This window comes from Macaca mulatta, chromosome 19 (assembly GCF_049350105.2).
Source record: "Macaca mulatta isolate MMU2019108-1 chromosome 19, T2T-MMU8v2.0, whole genome shotgun sequence".
Lineage (NCBI taxonomy): Eukaryota > Metazoa > Chordata > Mammalia > Primates > Cercopithecidae > Macaca > Macaca mulatta.
In genome coordinates, this window is record NC_133424.1 from 17,993,276 (window position 1) to 18,021,092 (window position 27,817).

A 27,817-nucleotide genomic window follows, 5' to 3' on the forward strand; every position below is an offset into this window, starting at 1 on the left:
CTTGTGCCCTGTGGGTCTTCCCTGCTGCTGACTGTAGAGAATTGAGACCCTGGGACGGGAAGGGCGATGAGGCTGGGGCTTCCAGGTGAGGAATGCGTGAGTCCGAGGTGGAGGCATCTGCTGTCCCGGAGAGCAGAGCAGGCGGAGGTTAACAGCAGGAATTCTCCTTTCCCCTCCGCAGTGAGAGGAAACCAGGCTGAGGGTTTCAGTGCTGTAACCGGGGGCAGGATACAGGAAATACAGGTGGGAGGTACAGGAAACAGGTATGGAGCCCGGAGGGAATAGCAAGGCTGGCCGGGAAGGATTGGATGTGAAGTTGTCCAGGGACTCTGGCAAGTTGGCAGACGCAGATTGGACAGATGGGACCCAGAGAGGTTCAGCCACTTGTCCAGGTCACACAGCTGAGCAGGGGTTGGAGGCTCCGGGCTGAGCATCCTGGGGTACACCACAAGGTCCACAGCTGTGCTTGGCTCCGCTTTTAAGGAGTTTCGGTTCTGGTTGGCGGGCGGGCGGGGGTAGTCTTGGGAAAATTACTAATCTGCATGTTGAAATGCAAAAGTATATTTTTATTTTGTTTATTTATTATCATATATTTTTTTGAGACAGGATCTCACTCTGTCACCCAGGCTGGAGTGCAGTGGCACCATCATGGCGCACTGCAGCTTCGACCTCCTGGGCTCAAGTGATCCTCCAGCATCGGCCTGCCAAGTAGCTGGGACTACAGGTGCGCACCACCACGCCTGGCTCATTTTTGAATTTTTTTTGTAGAGAAGGGATTTCGCCATGTTGCCCAGGCTGGTCTCAAACTCCTGGGTTCAAGCAATCCACCCACCTCAGCCTCCCAAAGTGCTGGGATTACAGGCGTGAGCCACTGTACCCAGCCCAAAAGTATCTTTTAAAAAAAATTATAGACAGTAGCAAATACACATAGAAGTGGACAGAAAAGTATAGAGAGTTCTGGTGCACCCCTCAGCTGGACCCAGGGGCCATCAGATACCCTGTCCTGTCCCTCTCCCCCTCCCCACATCTTCCCCTCGGCAATGGCGTAAAGCATCCCTCAGACAGCATCATGTTTCCTAGGTAGCTGTTTCGGTATAACCTTTGAAAGATGAGTATGTGTTTTTTCAAATTAAAGTGAAATTCATATAAATTAGCCATATTAAAGTGAATAATTTGGCCAGGCACAGTGGCTCACGCCTGTAATCCCTGCACTTTGGGAGGCTGAGGTGGGCAGATCACTTGAGGTCAGGAGTTTGAGACCAGCCTGTCCAACATGGTGAAACCCCATCTCTACTAAAAGTACAGAAATGTAGCATGGCATGGTGGTTGGTGCCTGTAATCCCAGCTACTCGGGAGGCTGAGGTGGAGAATTGCTTGAACCTGGGAGGCAGGGGTTGCAGTGAGCCAAGATTGCATCACCGCACTCCAGCCTGGGCACGACAGAGCGAGAAATCCATCTCAAAAAAAAAAAAAAAAAAAAAATTGGCTGGGCATGATGCTGCGTGCCTGTAATCCCAGCTACCTGGAAGGCTGAGGCAGGAGAATCGCTTGAACCTGGGAAGCCGAGGCTGCAGTGAGCTGAGATCATGCCACTGCACTCCAGCCTGGGCAGCAGAGTGAGATTGAGATTCCATCTTTAAAAAAAAAAAAGGTCAATAATTTGGTGGCATTTACAATGTACAATCACCATGTCTATCTAGATCCAGAACATTCTCATGCTCCCCAAAGGAAATCCCATCCCCAGTTACTCCCCATTCCTCCACCCCCAGCCCCTGGCAACCACTAATCTGCTTCCCGTCTCTATGATTTGCCTGTTCTGGACATTTCAGATCAGTGGAGTCAGACACTGTAGCCTTTTGTGTCTGGTAAGGATTGTTTTTAAGTGACAGTGATTTATCAGTGTCATTAGGAATCTGGACAGTGGCTCAATCCTGTTTCACAATGTCAAAAATGTGTTTTTTCTTATTTCCATAATTAAACACACAACCACCATTATGACTGGTTGATGTGTCTTGTAAGAATTCTTGGCTAAGCACAATGGCTCATGCCTGTAATCCCAGCACTTTGGGAAGCCGAGGTGGGAGGATCACTTGAGCCCAAGAGTTGGAGACCAGCCTGGGCAACATAGCGAGTCCCTCATCTCTACAAAAAAATTGAAAATCTAGCTGGTTGTGGTGGGTTGTGCCTGTAGTCCCAGATGCTTGGGAGGCTGAGGTGGGAGGATTGCTTGAGCCCAGGAGGTCAAGGCTGCTATGAGCCGTGATTGTGCCAGTGTACTCCAGCCTGGGCAACAGAACAAGCCCCTATCTCCAAAAAAAAAAAAAAAAAAAGAAAGAAAGAAAAGAAAAAAAGAAATATTTCATCTGTAGGTGCCTTTTCTCTTTCTGTCTGTCTCTCTTCCCTCTTGGAGTTTATTACAGAAATTGAGATAGTGTCCAGACTAGGTTTGACTCTTAACATTTGGGGCTGGATCATTCCCTGGGGTGGGAGGTGTCCTGTGCATTGTAGCATATATTTAGCAACATACCTGGCCTCCACGCACCGGATGCCAGTAGCAGTCCCTTTCCCCCAAGTCGTGACAATTAAAAAAAAAATGTGTCTAGACATTGCTAAGGGTCCCTGGGGGACAGAATGGTCCCCGCTTGAGAATCAGGGGTCTAGATATTTTATCGGCTTCAAACTCAACTTTTTTGGCAAAGATTCCTTATGGGTGGTGCGGTGTCCTCCCACTGGGAAGCCCGTCACGTCTGATGGCCTCTCTTTGTCCTTGACATACCATCTTGCATTGGTTGCTACTTACTGTCTCCGGGCCCTTGGAAGCTCATTCTGTCAGTTTCCTAGAAGTGGAATTTTGTGTCAAATAAGGCACACAGTGAACATTGAGAGGCTCTTTAAGAAATAGAGGATGGGAAGTTAGCCAGGCGTGGTGGCAGGCGCCTGTAGTCCCAGCTATTTGGGAGGCTGAGGCAGGAGAATCCTGTGAACCCAGGAGGTGGAGGTTGCAGTGAGCCGAGATCACGCCACTGCACTCCAGCCTGGGTGACAGAGTGAAACTCCATCTCAAAAAAAACAAAAACAAAAACAAACAAACCAAACCAGAGGACAGAATCTCTAAACATGATGTTTAACAAGGACACAAGGAGAAAACAAGAGCATGCATTTATTTGGATTCAGAAATTACATCTCCTGATTGCAGCATAGGGAAACTGCTTGCTGCTGTGTTATCTGTAAAATCAGTTGCAGTGTAGCCATTCTCATGGGGGCAGGAGGTTATAATCTAGAAGTTTACTGACTTTTTTTTTTTTTTTTTGAGACAGTTTTGCTGCATCTCCCAGGCTGGAATGGAGAGGTGTGATCTCGGCTCACTGCAACCTCCTTCTCCTCCTGGGTTCAAGTGATTCCCCTGCCTCAGTCTCCCGAGTAGCTAGGATTACAGGGGTCCAACACCAAGCCTGGCTAATTTTTTGTATTTTTAGTAGAGACGGGGTTTTGCCATGTTGGCCAGGCTGGTCTCGAACTCCTGACCTCAGGTGATCTGCCTGCCCCAGCCTCCCAAACTGCTGGGATTACAGCCATGAGCCACAGCACCTGGCTTTTGTTGCTTATTTCTTTCTTACTGTACATGTGCTAACAAAAAAGGGAAGGTGGAGCCCCCATGGTGGAGGCTACCTGCCCAGCCCCAGGTAGCCCTTTCCTTTTTTTTCTCTCTCTTTTTTGAGACGGAATCTCACTCGGTTGCCCAGACCTGAGTGCAGTGGCGTGATCTCGGCTCACTACAACCTCCACCTCCCAGGTTCAAGTGATTCTCCTGCCTCAGGCTCCTGAATAGCTGGGATTCAGGCATGTGCCACCACTCCCGGCTAATTTTGTATTTTTAGTAGAGATGGGGTTTCACCATGTTGGCCAGGCTGGTCTCGAACTCAGATGATCCGCCCGCCTTGGCCTCCCAAAGTGCTGGGATTACGGGCGTGAGCCACCATGCCCAGCCCCCGGTAGCCTTTTTGTTGGTGCAGCTGCTGGCATCCTCCAGTGCAAGCTTCCAGCTTCCTTATCTGTGTTTGCAGCCCGATCTTCCAGGCTGCTTTTTGTTAGAAAATAAGTGATTTCTTGGGCTGCTTTTTGTTAGAAGGGAAGTTCTACCAAGAACTCTTTTTTTTTCAAATAAAAAAGAAATAGGCAACGTGGAGTAGCTACCCACTTGCATAATAAGAGATTGGGTTGGGGGCTACCAGAGACTTGTACCCTATGTGGATGGCACACCTGGTCCTCACCGGTTTTTCGCTGTCTATTTAGATCAGATACAGCCTACCTGCTAGCTTGTCTATTAAAATCCTTGCTTTTTTTTTTTTTTTTCCCCCGAGGTGGAGTCTTGCTCTTGTCCCCAGGCTGGAGTGCAATGGAGCAATTTTGGCTTACTGCGACCTCTGCCTCTTGGGTTCAAGAGATTCTCCTGCCTCAGCCTCCCGAGTAGCTGGGATTACAGGCACATGCCACCAAGCCTGGCTAAATTTTCTTGTATTTTTGTAGAGATGAGGTGTCACTACATTGGCCAGGCTGGTCTCGAACTTCTGACCTGAAGTGATCTGCCCACCTCGGCCTCCCAAACTGCTGGGTTTACAGGCGTGAGCCACCGTGCCCAGCCATGTGCCCATTCTTAAACCAGTCATATTAGCTGAGGAGGGGCTGGGCTGATTGGCCAGGTTCTCTCCTGGAGATGGTGTGGACTGCACCACACCTAAGACAGTGGCCCAAGTCTGAGAATGGAGGGAGAGGACCCTCCTTCTTAGGTCCCCACTGTTGGTCAGCAGCCAGTGATCTCGGGTGCACTGTGTTTCCTCTCTGGGCCTCAGTACCTTCATCTCCAAGCCCAGCTCAGAGAGTGGCGGTGGTGTCTGCTGATCATATTGGTTTAATCATCAGCTATTTAGTCAGTACCTTCTCAGGGGCTCAGGTGGGGGCACAGGGGATGCCTCAGTGACGTTTAAGCTGAGACTGAAGAGTTCAGGCAAATGCATCTGGGGGGAAGACTGCTTCAGGCAAAAGGCTAGCGTGTGCAAAGTCCCTGAGGAGGCGGAGTGTTCAGCGGAGATGGAGGGAGAGGAGGCAGCAGGGGCGGCAGGGCCAGATCCACTTGGCCACAGGAAGAAATGTAGGTTTCATTCTGTGAGTGAGTGGGAAGCCCAGAGCACATTTGCAGCTGTTACAATCCATGTAGTGGGTAATCCCTGGCATGCAACTGTTTTATTCCGACTCTGGGGCCGGGATGCCTGGCTTCAAATCAGATTCTGCCACTTCCCAGCTCTGTGATCTCGTTCCAGTTCCCTACCATCTGTGAGCCTCGGTTTCTCCATCTGTAAAGTGGGGGGGGTGGGGAGCGGGGACAGTCATTCCTAAGCCCACCTGGAGAGGAGAACTCAAAGGCACCGTGGGGCATCTGGCGGATGACCCCAGGAAGCCATTGCGGGGCTGTAGAATGTGTGGCAGGGAGGGAAGATGTCCTGCAGGGGGAGCCCATGAGCAGGTGGCTCCGTGGGCACCTGAGGCTCTGTCTGGATGCAGAGCAGCCTAGTGCGTGCACCTGGGAGTGGTCTGCCCAGGGGTGACGCTCTGGCCAGCCCAGGCTCAGCCAGGGGACTCTAGGTAACAGTGTAGGCTCCAGGCCGAGGATTGCCCTGCGGGGTGTCAACTCTCCTGCTAGTCCTGCCCTGTGTGCCTGCTGAGGCTCAGACAGGGATGTGTTATCGCCAGAAAGCTGTCCGGCAGAATCGAGGGGCCATGAAGGGGTGCGGGTAGGGAGAGGGGGAAGAAGACACTGACTGCATCTGCTTGGATAGAAGTTGCCTCCGGCCAGGCACACGTAGCTCACACCTGGAATCTCACACTTTGGGAGGCTGAGGCAGGATTGCTTGAGGCCAGGAGTTCAAGACAAGCCTGGGCAACAGAGCGAGATCCCCCATCTCTACAAAAAAATCTGTAGTCCCAGCTACTCGGGAGGCTAAGGCTGGAGGATCACTTGAACCCAGGAGTTTGAGGCTGCAGTGAGCCCTGATCACGCTACTGCACTCCAGCAGCCTGGACGGCACAGGGAGACCCCAACTTAAAAAAAAAACAAAAAACAAAAACAAAAACAAAAAAAACCCTGCATCCTAGGTCCTTTGCAAGAGACTAAACGAGTCCTAGGAGTCAAGGTGAACCCTAATGGAGTGTGGACGATTCTGCAGCTATCATCATCCTTAGGCTGTTTCGCTCACAGGATTAGCTCCCTGGGTAGGGCGGTCTCGGGGTCTCTCCTCTGATCCGGGCTCCCCACCGCCTGCCGGTCCCATCACCCACTTCCTCACTCCGCCCCCCAGGTGGTTCAGTACATCGGTGAGATTTGCCGCTACCTACTGAAGCAGCCGGTGCGCGAGGCGGAGAGGCGACACCGCGTGCGCCTGGCAGTGGGGAACGGGCTGCGTCCAGCCATCTGGGAGGAGTTCACGCAGCGCTTCGGCGTGCGCCAGATCGGGGAGTTCTACGGCGCCACCGAGTGCAACTGCAGCATTGCCAACATGGACGGCAAGGTGCGCACCAGCAGGGCCCCGGGGCAGGTCTCGCAGTTCAGGGACGGCCACTGCCTTCTCTTCCTGGGGCCCCTGGGATCCATAAAGCAGCCTGGACTAGCGCGGAAGGTTCCGCCAAGGCGCGTGCAGTACTGGCGTAAGGAGAATTCCTGGGACTGCCGGTGCACCACCAGAGGATTAATGCACAGCATGCAGGAAGAATCCTCAAGCCTGCACAGTCATGTGACTGTGATCCTTGAGTCAGGAGAGTTGGAGGATAGGTATGGCTGTGCGCCCTGGCAAGTGCCTCAGCCTTTCTGAGCCTTAGTTTCTGCGTGTGGAGATTAGTTAGGAGAATAGGGCTCTGGGTACCTTGCTGTTATTTTTGTTGTTGTTGTCGTTGTTTGAGACAGAGTCTCGCTCTGTCGCCCAGGCTGGAGTGCAGCCGTGTGATCATAGCTCACTGTAGCCTTCAGTTCCTGAGCTCGAGCGATCCTCCTGCCTCAGCCTCCCAACTTGCTAGCAAACAGATACCTTCATAATTAGCAACTACTTACTCTATTAATCATCTCCATTCTGCGCTTGCATGAATCTCCCTCTCCTTTCCCAAGCCCCTCCCATCCAAGGCCAAGAACAGACCATAATAATGATCATAAAGCAAATGTCGGCCGGGCACGGTAGCTCACACCTGTAGTCCTAACACTTTGGGAGGCTGAGGCAGGAGGATCACTTGAGGCCAGGAGTTTGAGACCAGCATAGGCAATGTGGTGAGACTCCCTTCTCTACAAAAAATAAAAAATTAGCCAGGCATGGTGGTGGGTGCCTGTAGTCACTGCTACTAGGGAGGCTGAGGCGGGAGGATCACTTGAGCTCACCAGATTGAGGTTGCAGTGAGCTATGACTGCACCACTGGACTCCAGCCTGGGCAACAGAGTGAGACTCTGTGTCTCTAAAAAGGAAAAAAATAAGAAAGAAAGCAGCAAGTGCCATGGGGGCTGGGTCCCCAATGCCAAGAACAATGCTCCTTCCTCACTGTGCTTGGTGTTGGATGGCCAGCCCCCAGGGCACTTTTGCTCATGTAGCTCAGATTCCTGCATAGGAAACACACCAGGCCGGGCATGGTGGCTCAGGTCTGTAATCCCAGCACCTTGGGAGGCCGAGGCGGGCGGATCACTTGAGGTCACAAGTTTGAGACCAGTCTGGCCAACATGGCAAAACCCCATCTCTACCAAAAATACAAAAAACAAACAAACAAAAAATTAGCTGGGCTCAGTGGCATGCACCCATAATCTCAGACTCAGGAGGCTGAGGCATGAGAACCACTTGAACCTGGAAGGCAGAGGTTACAGTGAGCGAATTTGCACCACTGAATTCCAGCCTAGGCGACAGAGTGAGACTCTGTCAAAAAAAAAAAAAGGGAAAGGGGAAAGGCAGAAAGAAACACAGCAGACAGGGTGTAGTGGCTCAAACATGTTGGATGAGCATTTGCGTTCATAGAACCATGCCGAGCAGGGTGGCGGGCAGCAGGGGAAGCTCTGCAGTATCTCATGTAGCTGTAGGGCCCACACTGAGGCATCCACTTCCTGCCAGCATGGATGGTTTTGTGGCCCAGGAAGTGGGTGCCAGTGGCAGGTCTTCTCTTGACTGAATGCAGGCTGGGAAAGTGGGAGGAGGGGCCCTGAGTTGGAGGCGGCATTTACTACCCTGCTTTTGCAGATCAGCCGAGGTCAGAGAGCTTAGAGTGACACTGGAGGTGCTAGTTCCAAGCCCCGGGGCAAGGCAGGCAAAGTGTTAGTGAGAAGGCCCCCGCATATCCCTGGCTCCTTCCAACTCGGTTCACCCCATCCCAGGTCGGCTCCTGTGGTTTCAACAGCCGCATCCTGCCCCACGTGTACCCCATCCGGCTGGTGAAGGTCAATGAGGACACGATGGAGCTGCTGCGGGATGCCCAGGGCCTCTGCATCCCCTGCCAGGCCGGTGAGCAGGGCCCCCAGGTGGTCCCCCCAGGAGCTCGGGTCCCCACGCGCTGTCTGCCTAGCGCAGCCTGAGCGTGGCCTCCTCCCTAGGGGAGCCTGGCCTCCTCGTGGGCCAGATCAACCAACAGGACCCGCTGCGCCGCTTCGACGGTTATGTCAGTGAGAGCGCCACCAGCAAGAAGATCGCCCACAGCGTCTTCAGCAAGGGCGACAGCGCCTACCTCTCAGGTGCGCAGCCTGCTAGGCCCCGGTGACTGGCTGTGCGGATGGGGATCCGCCACCCATCTGCCCCCTTTCTCCTCTGCCAGGTGACGTGCTAGTGATGGACGAGCTGGGCTACATGTACTTCCGGGACCGTAGTGGGGATACCTTCCGCTGGCGAGGGGAAAATGTCTCCACCACCGAGGTGGAGGGCGTGCTGAGCCGCCTGCTGGGCCAGACAGACGTGGCCGTCTATGGGGTGGCTGTTCCAGGCAAGCTGGGGTTGCAGGGGGTGGTCCTGAGGCATGGTTCCGAGGGAGCTCAGCCAAAAGGGGCTTGGAGGTACAGGTGCCCTTGGGCAGTGCACAACCTGGACAACTGCTCATGGCAGCCCAGGAGGAAGCACTGGAACTGGAGCCAGTTCACCTGGGGGATGCTGAGCCTCAGTTTTGTCATCCAGAAAATGGGATCATGAAAGCCCACCTGTCTCAGGGCTTCAACAAGCCAAGCAGGAGCGCCATAAAATGTGTGCTGCTTCCATAAATGTCAGCCCAGGTGGGGAGAGACTGGAAATGAGAGACCAGGGGCTACTGCTTGACAGTGTATCTGGTCCTGCTGGTGGGGAGGATGAGGGGTGCGGTGTCCCCAGCTGAGCCTCTGCCTCCAGGAGTGGAGGGTAAGGCAGGGATGGCGGCCATCGCAGACCCCCACAGCCTGCTGGACCCCAACGCGATGTACCAGGAACTGCAGAAAGTGCTGGCACCCTATGCCCGGCCCATCTTCCTGCGCCTCCTGCCCCAGGTGGACACCACAGGTGCGAGTCTCCCCCACCCCAACCTCTCTCTTCATCCATCAGCACGTCTGTTGATTCATGTCTTGGTCCATCTCGTGTTGCTCTAAAAGAATATCTGGCTGGGTGCGGTGGCTCACGCCTGTAATCCCAGCACTTTGGGAGGCTGAGGCAGGTGGCTCACCTGAGGTCAGGAGTTCGAGACCAGCCTGGCCAACATGGTGAAACCATCTCTCTACTAAACATACAAAAAAAATTAGCTGGGTGTGGTGGTTCCTGTCTGTAATCCCAGCTACTTGAGAAACTGAGGCGGGAGAGTTGCTTGAACCGGGAGGCAGAGGTTGCAGTGAGCCGAGATGGCGCCACTGTACTCCAGCCTGGGTGACAGAGTAAGACACTGTCTCAAAGAAAAGAATAATAATAAATAATTTCAACATGATTTTTGGTGTGGACAAACAAATCGTATCCAAACCATTTACTTATTCATCCTAGTTCAGGACACTGTCCTGGGACTGACACAAGGGTTCATAGCCAGCTAGCACTGTGGGCTCACGCAGGTCCTTTCTGCTGTTTTATTTTAGTAGTTACTTATTTCCATTCCTCACTTCCACTGTCATTAAGCATTCTGAACTAGTCAGTGTTATCTTTCCTTTTTTTTTTTTTTTTTTTTTGAGATGGAGTCTGTCTCTATCACCCAGGCTGGAGTGTAGTGGCACAATCTCGGCTCACTGCAACCTCACTTCAGCCTCCTGGGTTCAAGTGATTCTCCCGCCTCAGCCTCCCAAGTAGTTGGAACTACAGGCACATGCCATGACACCTGGCTAATTAAAAAAAAAAAAAAATTGTTGAGAGGCTGAGGCGGGACGATCACTTGAGGTCAGGAGTTCGAGACCAGCCTGGTCAACACAGTGAAACCCTGTCTCTATTAAAATTACAAAAATTAGGCAGGCATGGTGGCACGCTCCTGTAATCCCAGCTACTTGGGAGGCTGAGGCAGGAGAATTGCTTGAACCTGGGAGGTGGAGGTTGCAGTAGGCCAAGATCATGCCATTGCACTCAAGCCTAGGTGACAGAGCAAGACTATGTCTCAAAAAAAGAAAAAAAAAAAAAAAAAGAAGAAACAAAAATTGTTTTTGTAGAGACAGGGTCTGTGTTGCCCAGGCTGGTCTCAAACTCTTGGGCACAAGTGACCCTCTTGCCTTGGCCTCCCAAAGCATTGAGATTATAGGCATGAGCCATTATTGTGCCTAGCCCCAATAAAACTTTATTTACAAAAACAGGTGGAGGGCCAAATTTGGCCCACAGGATGTAAGTTGCTAAACTCTGATCCGTTGTGTAATAGACACAGCCCTGCCTGTCATGTGGGGAATGGACACATGACCAGGCAGGGTGCAGTTTCTTGCTCTGGTGAGGAGTGGTCAGGGAGGCCTCCCTGGAGGAGGGGGCATGAAGCCAGGATCTGACAGACAAGGGGGAATCAGGCAGGCAAAATGGGGAAGAACATTCCTGCCCAGGGGACAGGCTGTGGGGAGGCCCAGAGGTGCAGGAGAGGGCGTTGAGTTGAGGCCTCCCAGAAGCCACCTGCTCAGCCCTTATCTGTCCCCCATCCCCACTATAGGCACCTTCAAGATCCAGAAGACGAGGCTGCAGCGAGAGGGCTTTGACCCACGCCAGACCTCGGACCAGCTCTTCTTCCTGGACCTGAAGCAGGGCCACTACCTGCCCTTAAACGAGGTGGTCTACACTCGCATCTGCTCGGGCGCCTTCTCCCTCTGAAGCTGTCTCCCTACTGGCCAGAAACTTCGGGCCTGGTGGGAAAGGCAGGCTTGAGCCAGACAGCCCTGCCTCGGGGTGGCCACCTCCTACACACCCACTTGGCCAAGCTGTACCTGGCAGGGCCCATCCTAGACTGAGAAACTGGAACCTCAGAGGAACCCATGCCTTTCTGCTGCCTTGATGCCCCTGTGTCTGTCTCCCCTCCCTGCTTTCCGGCCTCTGTCTCCTTCCATCCCTGTCCCTATCTGGTCTTAACTCTTCCCTCTTTTTCTTCCCGCCCCCCTCCTTTTTTTTTTTTTTTGAGACAGAGTCTTGCTCTGCTGCCCCGGTTACAGCGCAGTGGTGTGATCTCGGCTCACTGCAACCTCTGCCTCTGGGTTCAAGTGATCCTCCCCCCTCAGCCTCCTGAGAGCTGGGATTACGGGCACCCACCACCACATCCAGCTAATTTTTATATTTTTAGTAGAGACGGGGTTTCACCATGTTGGTCAGGCTGGTCTTGAACTCCTGACCTCAGGTGATCCGCTGGCTTCGGCCTCCCAGAGTGCTGGGATTACAGGCGTGAGCCACCGGGCCCAGCCTTTCCTTTTTCCTCTCTTCTCCTGCCGAGAGTGGAACACGCATGTCCTGGAAGCTGCGTCTTGTGCGGGGCCCAGCTGCTCTCGGGGGCTGCATGAATCATCTCCCCTGGGCCCTGGACTCAGACTGGGGCCTCCCCACCTCCCTCTCGGCTGTGCCTTACAGAGCCCCGGTCCAGGCCTCCTGCGGCTGTTGGGTTCCAGATGCTGCAGCTCCATGTGACTTCCCAGCAGGCCCTCCACCCTCCCTGCTGAATGGAGGAGCTGGGGGTCCCCCAGGCCAACTGGAAACATCTCCCAGGCTAGGCCAATTGCCTTTTGCACTTCCCTGTTCCTGTCACATTTCCCCAGCCCCACCTTCCCCTCCTGATGCCCTGAAAGCTTCCGGAATTGACTGTGACCGCTTGGATGTCGCCACTGTCAGCCGCTGCCTTGATGTCCCCATTTAGCCATCTCCATGGAGCTCCTGCTGGAGGTCCCTGAACCCTGCACTTCGTGGCTGCTCAGCTGGCTGCTTCCTGTCCTGGGAGGAGGCCTCCTGGGTATCCTCATCTGCTGTGGCTACCGGAGGATCCCATAGGAGAGGCAGCAGAGGGGTCAGCGGAGGTCTCTTGCCAGGGACTGGCCTCTCAAGCCTCAGGGGTTCTAGCCTGTTAAATATCTCCCACATCACGGTGGCCCCTCCAATGTCCCCACTGATGGCTCTGACACTGTGTTGGTGGCGATGTTCCAGACAATCCCACCAGGACGGCCCAGACATCCCTACTGGCCTCGCTAGTGGCTCATCTCGGACACCCATGCCAGCCTTTCTGGGGCCGGCCACCCAGGCCGCCTGTCCATCTGTCCTCCCTCCAGCAGCACCCCCTGGCCCCTGGAGTGGTGGGGCCATGGCAAGAGACACCATGGCGTCTCATGCGAACTTTCCTGGGCACTGTGGTTTTATTTCCTAATTGATTTAAGAAATAAACCTGAAGACCATCTGGTGCCTGCTGGGAGCCCATTCATTGAGTGTCCCCACGTGGCACAGAACTCTTGCTGAGTTTCAGAAGGCAGGACTCGGCCGGCCGGGCATAGTGGCTCATGCCTGTAATCCCAGCACTTTGGGAGGCTGAGGTGGGTGAATCACTTGAGCCCAGGAGTTCAAGACCAGCCAACATGGTGAAACCCTGTCTCTACTAAAAATACAAAAAAAAAATAATTAGCTGGGCTTGGTGGCTCACACCTGTCATCCCAGCTACTCGGGAGGCTGAGGCAGGAGAATCGCTGGAACCCAGGAGGCAGAGGTTGCAGTGCACTCTAGCCTGGGTGGCAGAGCGAGACTCTGGTTCAAAATAGAGAGAGAGGGAAGGAGGGAAAGAGGGAGGGAGGAAAGAAATACAAAAAGGAGTCAGGCGTGGTGGTGTGGGAGAAAGGGAGAAAGGAAGGAAATACAAAAGATAGCCAGGCGTGGTGGTGCGCACCTGTAATCCCAGCAACCCCGGAGGCTGAGGCAGGAGAACTGCTTGAGCCCAGGAGGTGGAGGTTGCAGTGAGCCGAGATGGTGCCACTGCACTCCATCCCTGGTGACAGAGCCAGACTCTGTCTCAAAAAAAAAAAAAGAAGGTGGGACCTCGTACCATGCGGCCCCCTCTGCAAGACCAAGGGGACCTTGGGGCAGGGGCCCTCGGCTTGGCCCCCTCGCTGGCCTGCCGAGGGGGAGGCACCTCCCTGCAGGGTGTGGGCCTCACAGGCCTGCGCTGGCCTGTGTGGTTGCAGGGGAGGGATGGCCAATCTGCCTGTGAGTTCCTGCAGGTGTTGCAGGATGGCTCCGATCACAGTGTGTCCTGGCACCTGTGGCTGCCCTGGGAGTGTCCTTCCGTGTACAGGCCAGCTGCTGTGAGAGCTCTGGGTGAAAGTTGCTAGGCCTGCTGGGGTGGCCATCTGAGCTGGGATTCGAACCCAGGACTCCAAGCTCAGGAGTCTATATAGTATTCCTCCCAATCCCTGGGGGATATGTTCCAAGACCCCAAATCGATGCCTGAAACTGACCATAATACTGAGCCCTAAATAGGTTTTGTTTCTTTTGTTTTCTTCCTTTCCTTTCCTTCTCTTTTTCTTTCCCTTCCTCCCTCCCTCCTTTCCTTTCTTTCCTTCATCCTTTCCTCCCTTTCTAATTTTAATTAATTAATTTATTTATTTTTGAGACGGAGTCCTGCTGTCTCCCAGGCTGGAGTGCAGTGGCACGATCTCGGCTCACTGCAAGCTCCGCCTCCTGGGTTCACGCCATTCTCCTGTCTCAGCCTCCCGAGTAGCTGGGACTAGAGGCGCCCGGTTAATTTTTTGTATTTTTAGTAGAGACAGGGTTTCACCGTGTTAGCCAAGATGAGTCTCGATCTCCTGACCTCGTGATCCGCCCGCCTCGGCCTCCCAAAGTGCTGGAATTACAGGCGTCAGCCACCGCGCCCGGCCTAATTTATTTATTTTTAAGACAAGGTCTTATCTGTTGCCCAGACCGGAGTACAGTGGCATGATAATGGCTCACTGCAGCCTTGACCTCCCACACTCAATCAATCATCCATCAGCCTCCTGCATGGCTGAGACTACAGATGTGCACCATCACACCCAGCTAATTTTTTTTTTTTTTTTTTTGAGACGGAGTCTCACGCTGTCGCCCAGGCTGGAGTGCAGTGGCGCGATCTCGGCTCACTGCAGGCTCCGCCTCCCGGGTTCCCGCCATTCTCCTGCCTCAGCCTCCTGAGTAGCTGGGACTACAGGCGCCCGCCACCGCGCCCGGCTAATTTTTTGTATTTTTAGTAGAGACGGGGTTTCACTGTGGTCTCGATCTCCTGACCTTGTGATCCGCCCGCCTTGGCCTCCCAAAGTGCTGGGATTACAGGCTTGAGCCACCGCGCCCGGCCCCAGCTAATTTTTTGATTTGTCTGCAGAGATGAGGTCCCACTGGATTGCCCAGAGTGGTCTATAACTCCTGGGCTCAAGCCATCCTCCTGCCTTGGCCTCCCAAAGTGCTGGGATAACAGGTGTGAGTCACCGTGTCCAATTTATACTGGTTTTTGGATCTCATAACCAGGAGGCTACTAAGTGACAAATGAGTGGGCGTGGAGGGATTGGTGTCTCCAGCATGGATCTGCTGGACAAAGGGGTGATTCATGACCCTGGGCGCGACAGAGAGGGACGGAGCAAGGCAGTCCAAGATTTCATTATGCTCCTCAGAACAGCACGCAATTTAAAACTTATGAATTGCTTATTTCTGGAATTTTCCATGTAATATGTTTGAACTGTGGAAACCTCAGAAAGAAACTTTGACTAAGCGGGGACTACTGTACTCTCAACTGACTCACCTCTACTGTCCCCCTCCCCGTGTCATAATGTTGGCCTCCTGTTTGTTGTCTCTATCTCGGGACAGGAGGGGACAGAGCTTTTGCTGGGAGAGGGCACTAAGTGGGTGACCCTTGCGTGCAGGTGAGCAAGTGCTTTTTTTTTTTTTTTTTTTTTTGAGATGGAGTCTCTGTCACCTAGGCTGGAGTGCAGTGGTGCAATCTGACTCACTGCAGCCTCCGCCTCCCAGGTTCAAGCCATTCTCCTGCCTCAGCCTCCCGAGTAGCTGGGATTGCAGGCACACGCCGCCACGCTGGGCTAATTTTTTGCATTTTTAGTAGACACGGTGTTTCTCCATGTTGGTCAGGCTGGTCTTGAACTCCCAACCTCAGGTGATCCGCCCACCTCAGCCTCCCAAAGTGCTGGAATTACGGGTGTGAGCCACCACACCCAGCCCTCCTTTCTTTTTGAATAGTCCTGGCACAGTTGCCAAAGATGAGTTGACTATATATGTATGGGTTTATTTCTGCATCAGTTCCAATCATTTATTTGTATGTCTATCCTTATGCCAATACCACGCTGTTCTGATTACTGTACCTTTTTATTAAGTTTGAAATGAGAAAGTATGAGTCCTCCTATACAAAATTGTTTTGGCTATTTGGGGGCCATTTGCAATTTATTATGGATTTTAGGATCAATTTGTCAATTTCAACAAAAACACTGTAAATTTGAAAGGGATTACATTGCGTCTGTAGACCAATTTGTGGAGTACTGCCATCTTAACAATATTATGCTTTCCAATCCATGAACGTGGAAGTCTTACCATTTATTTAGATCATCTTTAGTATTTTTTTCAGCAAAGTTTTAGTTATTTTGCTTGTTCTGAGACAGGGTCTCACTCTATTGCCCAGGCTGGAGTGGAGTGGCAGGAACACAGCTCACTGCAGCCTTAGCCTCCTGGGCTCAAGTGATCCTCCCACCACAGCCTCCCAAGTAGCTGGGACCACAGCAGCTGCCACCAGGTCCAGCCTTGGCTTCCCAAAGTGCTGGGATTACAGGTGTGAGCCACCAAGCCCAGCTACAGCTCTCAATGAACAAGGTCTTGTACTTCTTTCATTAAATTTATTCCTGCTTTATTCTTTATGATGCTATGGTAAATGGAATCGTTTTCTTAATTTGCTACTGATTTTAAAATCCACTACCTGTGTGAGCTGAACTGTGCTTACACACGTCACTGAAATGTCCCACTCTCAGAAGTGGCCCTGCCTCCCCAGGTCCACCAGGCCTTCTTCCCCTTTCAGCCCTCTGTCCAGGCAAGAACTCGACTGGAGGCCTTTCTGGGCACTCAGAGGTACACAACAGCACACTAGGAGCGTTAGGTCTAAGAACTTCAATAGGCATGGCCAGGCGCGGTAGCTCTTGCCTGAATGCTACTACTTTGGGAGGCCGAGGCGGGAAGATCGCTTGAACCCAGGAGTTCAAGACCAGCCTAGACCATATATATATGGAGCCCGTACCCCCGGAAAAAGTTAAAACAAACAAACAAAAAAATTCAACAAGCATATTTTCATCCCGTACTTTTTTCTGAGATGGAGTCTTGCTCTGTCGCCCAAGCTGGAGTGCAGTGGCATGATCTCGGCTCACTGCAACCTCCGCCTCCCGGGTTCAAGCGATTCTCCTGCCTCAGCCTCCCGAGTAGCTGGGATTACAGGCACGCGCCACTACGCCCGGCTAGTTTTTTAAATTTTTAGTAGAGACGGGATTTCACCATGTTGGCCAGGCTGGTCTGGAACTCCCGACCTCGGGTGATCCGCCCACTTCGGCCTCCCAAAGGGCTGGGATTACAAGCATGAGCCTCTGCGCTCGGCCTCATACCCTACTTTGTGCCAAGCATAGTTCAGGAAGCTTACGAGGCATTAAGTGAAAAAAACAATATCCGTAAGTTTATGGGGCTTATATTTTAATTAACGGGGGTGGACAACAACTAGCAACAAGATAAATATGTTTAAAGGTGCAGGAATTTTAAAACTCGTCAAAATACGCCCTCCTCCAGAAAATCCCTGCCACCTCGAAAGGACATCCTCTTCTTGAGCTCCCCTCTCTAGCACTCCCTGATACCGCAAGATTGAGCATTCGCGCACTGGCTTCCCGAACTCACTTCGACTCAGCCACAGCAGAGAAAGATTCAATGGGTAGGGCCGGACCGACCACCCGACACTCGCGGCGCTTCACTTGCCTCATTGCGCATGTACCAAAGGCAATCGTCCAAAGTACTCGAAGACGAGTAGCAGGGCCGGCCCTTGCGCAGGCGTACTAGCGGCCGTCGGGAGCGCTTCCGCCTCCCCGCCGCCGCCCTCGCCATGGCCGCGCCGGCCCCGGGCCTCATCTCGGTGTTCTCGAGCCCCCAGGAGCTGGGTGCGTCGCTAGCGCAGCTGGTGGCCCAGCGCGCAGCATGCTGCCTGGCGGGGTCCCGCGCCCGTTTCGCGCTCGGCCTGTCGGGCGGGAGCCTCGTCTCGATGCTAGCCCGCGAGTTGCCCGCCGCCGTCGCCCCGGCCGGGCCAGTCAGCCTAGCGCGCTGGACGCTGGGCTTCTGCGACGAGCGCCTCGTGCCCTTCGATCACGCCGAGAGCACGTACGGCCTCTACCGGGTGAGAGCTACGGGGGCCGCCGGGGGTCACGCCGAGAGGGCCACAGCTACCACCTACACCCCAGCTACGGAGGCCGCCGGGGGCCATGCCGAGAGGGCCGCGCCCACTGCCTGCACCTCGGTTACGGGGGCCGTTGGGAGTCACGCCGAGAGGGCCGAGCCCACTGCCTGCACCTCGGCTACGGGGTCACTGGGTATCATGCCAAGAGGGCCGTGCCCACTGCCTGCACTTCGACTATGTGGGCCGCTGGGGGTCATGCCAAGAAGGCCGCGCCCACCGCTTGCACTTCGGCTACGGGGCTCCTGGGGGGGTCATGCCGAGAGGGCCACGCCCACTGCCTGCACCTCGGCTACGGGGGCCGCTGGGGGTCTTGCCGACTGGGCTCGCCCTCCGCCTGAACCCCGCCTACAGTGGGTCCCGCAGGATCTCACTGCGCCCTCTGCATTTATCTGGGCAGGAATGGTCTACTTGTAGTCCGTCTTCATGCTTCATCCGGTGGCCAGGCAGAAGGAACGGCACGGGCAAGGGCCTGGAAGGGAATCCGAGTGGCCCATGTCAATACGATGCCCATAACTCAGCCCCGTAGCGGACAGGGGCACGAGGAATCGGGTGTAGAGCCTGAGTCTCAGGGTCATGATCTCTAACCCCGGCGAGTTCTCGAGGATCCCTGGGCAGCTTTGCCGCTCTGATGGCTCTGCTTCCAGGCTCTTTATCTTTGGAATTGAGCCTAAGGATTCTATAGAATCAGAGGAACGCGCTCTTTTTATAGACAGGGAAACTGAGGCTTGGAGGAGCCTTGGTCTGGCCAAGGGAAGAGTGGGAGGGGCGGGCTCAAAGACCAGGAACCTCAAGTCACCTGAGCCTGGCAGAGTCAAGGGACACCCCATGCTGGGTGTGTCGTCTTCTCTTTGCATAGAATCTTGAGCTGATGATGGCTTTGTGGGTTTTTTATTAAGAGAAAAGGCTTACTGAATGCTTTATATGCATCAATTCATGAATCCGTACCACAGCCTATGAGATGTTACACCCATTTTACAGATGGAGAAACTGAGGCCAGAAGAGGAGAGCTTACCTGCCCAAGGCATCTAGTGACCAGAGGGGCAGCCAGGGTGTGATCCTGCCTCATCTGACTTCGTAGTTGGGGACACATTTAACTTCCGCCTTCCTGTGTGTGTTTTCCAAGAGCATCATTAAAAAGCGGGTTTTGCCCGGGCACGGTGGCTCACACCTGTAATCCCAGCACTTTGGGAGGCTGAGGTGGGTGGATCACCTGAGGTCAGGATTTGGAGACCAGCCTGGCCAACGTGGCAAAACCCCGTCTCTACTAAAAAAAAAAAAATACAAAAATTGGCTGGGCGCGGTGGCTCATGCTTGTAATCCCAGCACTTTGGGAGGCTGAGGCAGGCAGATCACGAGGTCAGGAGTTTGAGACCAACGTGACCAATATGGTGAAACCTGGCTCTACTAAAAATACAAAAATTAGCCAGGCGTGGTGGTGCGTGCCTGTAATCCCAGCTGCTCGGGAGACTGAGGCAGGAGAATCCGGGAGGTGGAGATTGCAGTGAGTGGAGATCATGCCATTACACTCCAATCTGGGCAACAGAGCGAGACTTTGTCTTAAAGGAAAAAAAAGCGGGTTTTTGGCCAGGTGTGGTGGCTCGTGCCTGTAATCCCAGCACTTTGGGAGGCCGAGGAGGGCGGATCTCCTGAGGTCAGGTGTTGGAGACCAGCCTAGCCAACATGGTGAGACCCCATCTCTACTAAAAATACAAAAGTTAGCTGGGTGTGGTGGCGCGCGCCTGTAATCCCAGCTACGGGGGAGGCTGAGGCAGGAGAATGGCGTGAATGTAGGAGCAGTGAGCTGAGATCGTGCCACTGCACTCCAGCCTGGGTTACAGTCGAGACTGTGTCTCTAAATAAATAAATAAATAATTGTGAAATGCTGCAGAGTGCTAGTGAATAGGGAGTGAGCATTCGTCAAGGGCTATGGGGTGGGAGGTCCTGAGAAGGTGCCATTGAGCTGAGAGCTGGAGCACGTGCAGGAGCTGGCCGTGGTCAAGCTGCGGCATGAGGGCTCAGCCAAGGCCAAGGCCGTGTGATGGGAAAAAATCTGGAGCCAGGACTTGCTCCTTCTGCCAGTTCTCTGTGAGGGGAATTGTATTGGTTCCCTAGGGCTACATAACAAATGACCACAAACTGAGCGGCTTAAAACCACAGGAATTTATTCTCTCACCGTTCTAGAGGCCAGAAGTCTGAAATCAAGGTGTTGATGGGGTCATGCCCCATCTGAAAGCTCTTTGGGAGGATCCTTCATTTTCTCCTCCATCTTCTGGGGGCTCTGGGCGTTCCTTGTCTTGGGGTCACATCATTCCAGTTCCTGCCTCTGTCTGCACACGGCCTTCTCGGATTCTGTGTGTCTTCTCGTCTTATATAAGGATGCCAGTCATTGGACTTAGGACCTACACTAATCCACTATGACTTGTTCTTAACTAATTACATCTGGAAAGACCCTGTTTCCTTTCCCTCCCTCCCTCCCTTCCTTCCCTCCATCCCCCCTCCTTCCTTCCTTCCTATACTTTCTTTTCTTTTCCTTTCCTTTTCTTTCTTTTTTCGAGATAGGATCTTGCTGTGTTACCCAGGCTAGAGTGCAGAGGCACGATCATGGCTTACTGCAGCTTTCAACTCCTGGGCTCTATCAATCCTCCTGCCTCAGCCTCCTCATTAGCTGGGACCACAGGTGTACACCACTAGGCCCAGCTATGGTTTTTTTGTTTTTTTTTTTTTTGGGTCGGAGTTTCGCCCTTGTTGCCCAGGCTGGAGTGCAATGGCGCGATCTCAGCTCACCGCAACCTCTGCCTCCCGGGTTCAAGTGATTCTCCTGCTTCAGCCTCCCACGTAGCTGGGATTGATTGCAGGCATTCACCACCACGCCCAGCTAATTTTGTATTTTTAGTAGATTTTGTATTTAAGGTTTTTTGTATTTAGGGTTTCTCCATGTTAGTCAGGCTGGTCTCGAACTCCTGACCTCAGGTGATCCGCCCGCCTCGGCCTCCCAAAATGCTGGGATTACAGGCATGAGCCACCGTGTGAGGCTGCTAATTTTTAAAGTAATTATGAAGTCTCACTGTGCTGCCCAGGCTGGTCTCAAACTCCTGGGCTCAACCGATTGTCCCACCTCAGCCTCCCAAAGTGCTGGGATTACAGCCGTGAGCCACCATGCCTGGCCATTTTCTGATGTTTATAAGCCTCAAGTTTATGGTGTTTTGTGATAGCAGCCTGCATAGACTAACACAGGGAACTTGGACAAAGCAGAGCGGTCTTTCCAACTATGGATATGATTGTGTCCCTCCCCAGCTCACACACCCTCCTTGGCTCCCCAGTGCCCTCAATGTGGAGCTCATACTCCTCAGCATTCAAGGCAGTCAGCCCCTGCGTTTACTTTGTGGCTCACCTTAGCATTGCCTCAGCTCACTGAGCTAGACTGCACAACAGTGAGGCACTGAGACATGGAAGCCGTCTCAGAGCAGATCAGGACCCCCCAGGCGCATCTCAGCGGGATAGGGCTGCATCTTTCTCCTTGCAGGAGGCCTGACTCCAAGTGCTTTTGAGTTAAATCTGCTGCCAACTCCTCCACCATTCACAGGCCAGGGCATCTACTGTGCATTGGCCACAAGTGCTGGGCCTGGGCAAACCTGGCCCCCACTCCCTATAGTGGGGCAGGTGCAGGCGGGGGTGGCTGTCGGAGGAGGTGGCCTGAGGGATGTATAGGAGTTTCCCAGGCAGCGTCAGGAGGGAGGGTGGGGATGAAGAAGGTCACGCTTCTCCAAGGAGGGCTGTGAGGGGCTGAGTTTTATCCCAAGGGCCGTGGGACCCTGGAGGCTTTGAAACAGGACAATGGGCTGGCTAGACACGTGCAGGCTGTGGCCAGGAAACCCCTCAAATACAACGAAATTGAAAGACTCCTGTTGGAATGCTGGCCCCAGCAGGAACCACCATGATCTCGATTCACCCAGGAGAGCCGCCCTCCTGTCCAGCCCCCCAAGAGCAGCAGGGCTCCCTCTTGCCCTTGAACCTCCTGTGCCCTGAGAGGCAGCATCACCCAGGGCTTAGGATCCTGGCTTCCAGCATTCCAGAGGTGACTCACCAACCAAAGTGTCACTCACCAACCGAAGGACCTTGCACAAATGCGCCAGCCTCCCCATGCCTCAGTCTCCCCATCTGTAAATGAGTGTTATGACAGTAATGTTATAGCCTCCCTGGAGGATCCAGGTGGTCACGTTACTGTTGGTGACACTGTCCCTCTGTTGGCTGCAGACGCATCTTCTCTCCAGATTGCCGATCCCAGAAAGCCAGGTGATCACCATTAACCCCGAGCTGCCTGTGGAGGAGGCGGCTGAGGACTACGCCAAGAAGCTGAGACAGGTGAGCCCCAAGGAGCGGCTGCAAGGGAGTCACATCCACGAAGTGGCCACACCCCAGGCAACAGAGCGGCCTTCTGATTGTCACCAGCAGGAACTGCCCCAGGGATAACTGGCAGATCCCTTTGAGGAATCCCCTCTTCAAGGCCACAGCCCTGCCCTGGGAAGCCTGAAGGCCACCCAGCCTCTGTTGCCCAGGTAACAGGCCTGGGTCCTCACATCTTGGTGAAATATGATGGGTGTGGCTTTGATCACAGGCTAGGTTGAGCACGGTTTCCTGTGTTACAGCTACTTGTATTGAGACGGAGTATCGCTTTGTTGCCCAGGCTGGAGTGCAGTGGCGCAATCTTGGCTCACTGCAAGCTTCACCTCCCGGGTTCATGCTATTCTTCTGCCTCAGCCTCCTGAGTAGCTGGGACTACAGGCGCCCGCCACCGCAGCTGGCTAATTTTTTATATTTTTCAGTAGAGACGGGGTTTCACCATATTAGCCAGGATGGTCTTGATCTCCTGACCTCATGATCCACCCATCTCGGCCTCCCAAAGTGCTGGGATTACAGGCGTGAGCCACCGTGCCTGGCCTTTTTTTTTTTTTTTTTTTTTTTTTTGAGACGGAGTCTCGCTCTGTCGCCCAGGCTGGAGTGCAGTGGCGCGATCTCAGCTCACTGCAAGCTCCGCCTCCCGGGTTCACGCCATTCTCCTGCCTCAGCCTCCCGAGTAGCTGGGACTACAGGCGCCCACAACCGCGCCCGGCTAATTTTTTGTATTTTTAGTAGAGACGGGGTTTCACCGTGGTCTCGATCTCCTGACCTTGTGATCCGCCCGCCTCGGCCTCCCAAAGTGCTGGGATTACAGGCGTGAGCCACCGCGCCCGGCCTTTTTTTTTTTTTTTTTTTTTTTTTGAGACGGAGTCTCACTCTCTCACCTGGGCTGGAGTGCAGTGATGCAATTTCAGCTCACTGCAACCTCTGCCTCCCGAGCTCAATTAATTCTCCTGCCTCAGCCTCCCAAGTATCTGGGACTACAGGCGCCTGCCACCATGCCTGGCTAATTTTTATATTTTTAGTAGAGACAGGGTTTCACTATGTTGGCCAAGCTGGTCTTGGACTCCTGACCTCGTGATCCGCCCACTTCGGCCTCCCAAATTGCTGAGATTTCAGGCGTGAGCCACACCACACTGAGCCACAGCTACTTGTATTTTTTTATCTGACAACGGTCTCTGTGTCCTCTGAGTCTCCCCTGCCCCTGCCGCCTACAACCTCTCAAGACTGTCTTCTCCCCATACCCAGGCATTCCAAGGGGACTCCATCCCAGTTTTCGACCTGCTAATCCTGGGGGTGGGCCCTGATGGCCACACCTGCTCACTCTTCCCAGACCACCCCCTCCTGCAGGTGAGCACTTCAATGCGGGGTTCCGCCCTAGTCCTGAGCCCAGTCCCTAACATCTGGGACTTCCAGAGGGAGGGCCACCTGCAGGGTGGGGTGTCTAGAGCCGGGGTTCAAGTCAGCCTCCACCAGCGTACCTGCCTGCTGGGCTCAACCTTTCCAGGTCTCAGTTCAGCCCCTTAAAACAAGGACCTTAAACTACCCACCATGGGATTGTTAGGATGGGATGGAATGGTGGCTGGACCAGGCCTGGTGTATGTAAGTGTCTAAAAAGCTGAAGTGACATTGTCCTTCTGCCTCCATCCCTGGGCTTCCTCCCCAAGGAGCGGGAGAAGATTGTGGCTCCCATCAGTGACTCCCCAAAGCCACCGCCACAGCGTGTGACCCTCACGCTACCTGTCCTGAATGCAGCACGAACTGTCATCTTTGTGGCAACCGGAGAAGGCAAGGCGGCTATTCTGAAGGTAACAGCAGAGGGTTCTAGTCCTGGGAAGTTCATGGGCATGTGGGCCCCAGGAACAGGTAATGGCCCCAGACATTATTGTGCTGAAGCATCAGATCTGAAGAAAACTCAGTCATTCTTGGGTTGAAAGGGAACTTGAAATTGCAATTAGAAAAAAAGGAAAAAAGGCCGGGCGCGGTGGCTCAAGCCTGTAATCCCAGCACTTTGGGAGGCCGAGACGGGCGGATCACAAGGTCAGGAGATCGAGACCATCCTGGCGAACACGGTGAAACCCCGTCTCTACTAAAAATACATAAAAAACTAGCCGAGCGAGGTGGCGGGCGCCTGTAGTCCCAGCTACTCGGGAGGCTGAGGCAGGAGAATGGCGTGAACCCGGGAGGTGGAGCTTGCAGTGAGCTGAGATCCGGCCACTGCACTCCAGCCTGGGCGACAGAGCGAGCCTCTGTCTCAAAAAAAAAGGAAAAAATAAAAAAGGAAATTACAATTAAAGGCTAGTTAGGTATTAACCACTATGAAATGAACTTGATGAGATGAGGCCAAAGCTGCACTCAGAGGTAAATTAATAGCATTCAAATGCATTTTTAAAAAATTATTAAGTAGCAAACCATTGAAATAAATAAATAAAGTGCTTTCCTATAGAATTAGAAAAAGGACAATAATAGGTTGGGCACGGTGGCTCATACCTATAAGCCCAGCATTTGGGAGGCCAAGGCGGGTGGATCACCTGAGGTCAGGAGTTCCAGATCAGCCTGGCCAACCTGGTGAAACCCCATCTCTGCTAAAAAAACAAAAATTAGTTGGGCATAGTGGTGGGCGCCTGTAATCCCAGCTACTCAGGAAGCTGAGGCAGGAGAATCACTTGAACCTGGGAGGCGGAGGTTGCAGTGAGCTGAGATCACACTACTGTACTCCAGCCTGGGCGACAGAGTGAGACTCCATCTCAAAAAAAAAAAAAAAGAAAAAAGAAAAACTAGAAAAAGGACAATAATATAAATCTACAAAAGTCAGTGGCAGGACTAAGTGAAATTAAAATCAGAAATTAGGCCGGGCGCGGTGGCTCAAGCCTGTAATCCCAGCACTTTGGGAGGCCGAGACGGGCGGATCACTAGGTCAGGAGATCGAGACCATCCTGGCTAACACGGTGAAACCCCGTCTCTACTAAAAAATACAAAAAACTAGCCGGGCGAGGTGGCGGGCGCCTGTAGTCCCAGCTACTCAGGAGGCTGAGACAGGAGAATGGCCCGAACCCGGGAGGCGGAGCTTGCAGTGAGCTGAGATCCAGCCACTGCACTCCAGCCTGGGCGACAGAGCGAGACTCCGTCTCAAAAAAAAAAAAAAAAAAAGAAATTAATGAGTTAGTTAATATATTTTAAACTTTAATGGTAAGTAGATCTAAAAGATAGACAAGCTCCTGACAAGGCTAATCAAGAGAAAAGAAAGTCACATGGTATTATGAATAAAAAGACACAGCCAGGCATGGGGGCTCACATCTGTAATCCCAGCACTTTGGGAAGCCTAGTCAGGTGGATCACCTGAGGTCAGGAGTTCTAGACCAGCCTGGCCAACATGGTGAAACCGTCTCTATTAAAAATACAAAAATTAGCCGGGTGTGGTGGCAGGCACCTATAATCCCAGCAACTCGGGGGGGGTCGAGGCAGGAGAATCGCTTGAACTCAGGAGGCGGAGGTGGCAGTGAGCCGAGATCGTGCCATTGCACTCCAGCCTGGGGAACAAGATTGAGACTTTGTCTCAAAAAAAAAAAAAAGTTAGCTGGGCGTGGTGGCACTTGCCTGTAATCCCAGCTACTCGGGAGGCTGAGGCAGAAGAATCACTTGAACCTGGGAGGCGGAGGTTGCAGTAAGTCAAGATCGCATCACTGCACTCCAGCCTGGGCGACAGAGCGAGACTCCATCTCAAAAAAAATAAATTAATTAATTAAAATAGTTATAGTGGATAGAAAGGAAGGGACTCTGTCCCTGCTGTTTGGCACTAGGACAGCTGAGCTGGGCATCGTCACATTTTGAGGATACAAGAGTCTTACTTATCCTTGGCAAGGGAGCCAGGAGAGTGCTGAGGGGCGGCGCCTGGGGCGCAGGCAGGGCTTTACTCTTCTGTCCTCTTCTGCAGCGCATTTTGGAGGACCAGGAGGAAAACCCAGTGCCTGCCGCCCTGGTCCAGCCCCACACCGGGAAACTGTGCTGGTTCTTGGACGAGGCAGCCGCCCGACTCCTGACCGTACCCTTCGAGAAGCATTCCACTTTGTAGCTGGCCAGAGGGACGCTGCAATTGGAACCAGGCACACGGCCCCAGGGGCTGGGCCCCTGCTGGCCGCCACGCTCTCGGTTCTTCTTTCAAAAAGCTGGTGGTGGTGCTGCTGCTGGAAGCCAACAGCGTCCAGCCACCAGCCCTGCCCGGGGCTCAACACACAGGCTGTGGCTCTGGGCATCCGGATATTAAAAGGAACGTTGCTGGAAGTCTGCACTGTCTCGTGGTCTTTGATGGCAGCAGGCTTGAGGGCACCCTGGCCCAGGTTCTGATCCACAGCCCTCATCCGTGGGGAGGAGGATGGAGCCTGCTCCCCTGGGGCATAGACACCATGGATGAATTTCCTAAGACAATAGGCTGGGCGAGGTGGCTCACACCTGTCATCCCAGCATTTTGGGAGAATGAGGTGGGCAGATCACTTGAGGTCAGGAGTTTGAGACTAGCCTGGCCAACATGGTGAAATCTCGTCTCTACTAAAAATATAAAAATTACCTGGGTGTGGTGGTGCGCACCTGTAGTCCCAGCTACTTGGGAGGCTGAGGCACAAAAATCGCTTGAACTGGGGAGGTAGAGGTTGCAGTGAGCTGAGATCGTGCCACTGCACTCCACCCTGGGTGACAGAGCGAGACTCCGTCTCAAAAAAAAAAAATTCTGGGCATGGTGGTTCACTCCACCCAGCACTTTGGGAGGCCGAGGCGGGCAGATCACCCGAGGTCAGGAGTTTGAGACCAGCCTGATCAATATGGCAAAACCCCATCTCTACTGGAAATACAAAAATTAGCTGGGTGTGGTGGCATGCACCTGTAATCCCAGCTACTTGGGTAGCTGAGACAGGAGAATTGCTTGAACCCGGGAGGTGGAGATTGCTGTGAGCCAAGACTGCACCATTGCACTCCAGCCTGGGCAACAAGAGTGAAACTCCGTCTTAAAAAAAAAAAACACACACACACACACACAAATGTATTCTGTCTTATTCTCTCTTAGCTGTAGAGATCAGAAATCCAAGGTCAGCCGGGCGCGGTGGCTCAAGCCTGTAATCCCAGCACTTTGGGAGGCTGAGACGGGCGGATCACGAGGTCAGGAGATCGAGACCATCCCAACATGGGCTAACATGGTGAAACCCCGTCTCCACTAAAAAATACAAAAAACTAGCCGGGCGAGGCGGCGGGCGCCTGTAGCCCCAGCTACTCGGGAGGCTGAGGCAGGAGAATGGCGTGAACCCGGGAGGCGGAGCTTGCAGTGAGCTGAGATCCGGCCACTGCACTCCAGCCTGGGCGACAGAGCGAGACTCCGTCTCAAAAAAAAAAAAAAAAAAAAAAAAAAGAAATCCAAGGTCAAGGTGGTGGCAGGGCTGGTTCCCTCTGGAGGCTCTGAGGCAGAGCCCATCCCAGGCCCCTCCTGTCCTTGGCATTCCTTAGCTTGTGGCCGTGTCACTCCAGTCTCTTGTTTTTACTTGGACTT

The 27,817-nt window shown here is 53.4% G+C and overlaps 2 protein-coding genes and 1 long non-coding RNA gene across 13 annotated transcripts in view; 2 read left to right on the forward strand and 1 right to left on the reverse strand.

Annotated features, from left to right (window-relative positions):
* SLC27A1 (solute carrier family 27 member 1) overlaps positions 1 to 16,336 on the forward strand; it is a 29,976-nt gene extending 13,640 nt beyond the window's left edge. For 4 of the 11 annotated variants that reach the window (XM_077978284.1, XM_077978286.1, XM_077978285.1 and 1 more), the window contains 7 exons: positions 6,354 to 6,563; positions 8,393 to 8,519; positions 8,609 to 8,746; positions 8,827 to 8,991; positions 9,387 to 9,533; positions 11,128 to 11,243; positions 12,030 to 12,843. In XM_077978284.1, the coding sequence (XP_077834410.1) occupies positions 6,354 to 6,563; positions 8,393 to 8,519; positions 8,609 to 8,746; positions 8,827 to 8,991; positions 9,387 to 9,533; positions 11,128 to 11,243; positions 12,030 to 12,086 (960 nt within the window). In that variant the 3' untranslated portion in view covers positions 12,087 to 12,843. Of the gene's footprint in view, positions 1 to 6,353; positions 6,564 to 8,392; positions 8,520 to 8,608; positions 8,769 to 8,826; positions 9,012 to 9,386; positions 9,534 to 11,127; positions 12,844 to 14,866 lie in introns of those variants that run through there. The other 7 variants (XM_077978291.1, XM_077978290.1, XM_077978288.1 and 4 more) reach the window with 6 other exon arrangements.
* On the reverse strand, positions 1 to 17,772 carry LOC144336846 (uncharacterized). The gene is made up of 3 exons (XR_013409210.1): positions 17,337 to 17,772; positions 2,801 to 2,837; positions 1 to 538 (listed from the first exon to the last, which is right to left on the reverse strand). It is a non-coding gene; the product is annotated as an uncharacterized LOC144336846 (long non-coding RNA).
* PGLS (6-phosphogluconolactonase) lies at positions 17,489 to 26,565 on the forward strand. The gene is made up of 5 exons (XM_015123264.3): positions 17,489 to 17,826; positions 22,141 to 22,248; positions 23,533 to 23,634; positions 23,952 to 24,092; positions 26,219 to 26,565. Exons 1-5 carry the CDS (start codon positions 17,539 to 17,541, stop codon positions 26,354 to 26,356), a joined length of 777 nt encoding a protein of 258 aa, XP_014978750.1. The 5' UTR covers positions 17,489 to 17,538; the 3' UTR covers positions 26,357 to 26,565.
* The last annotated feature ends 1,252 nt before the right edge of the window (positions 26,566 to 27,817 follow it).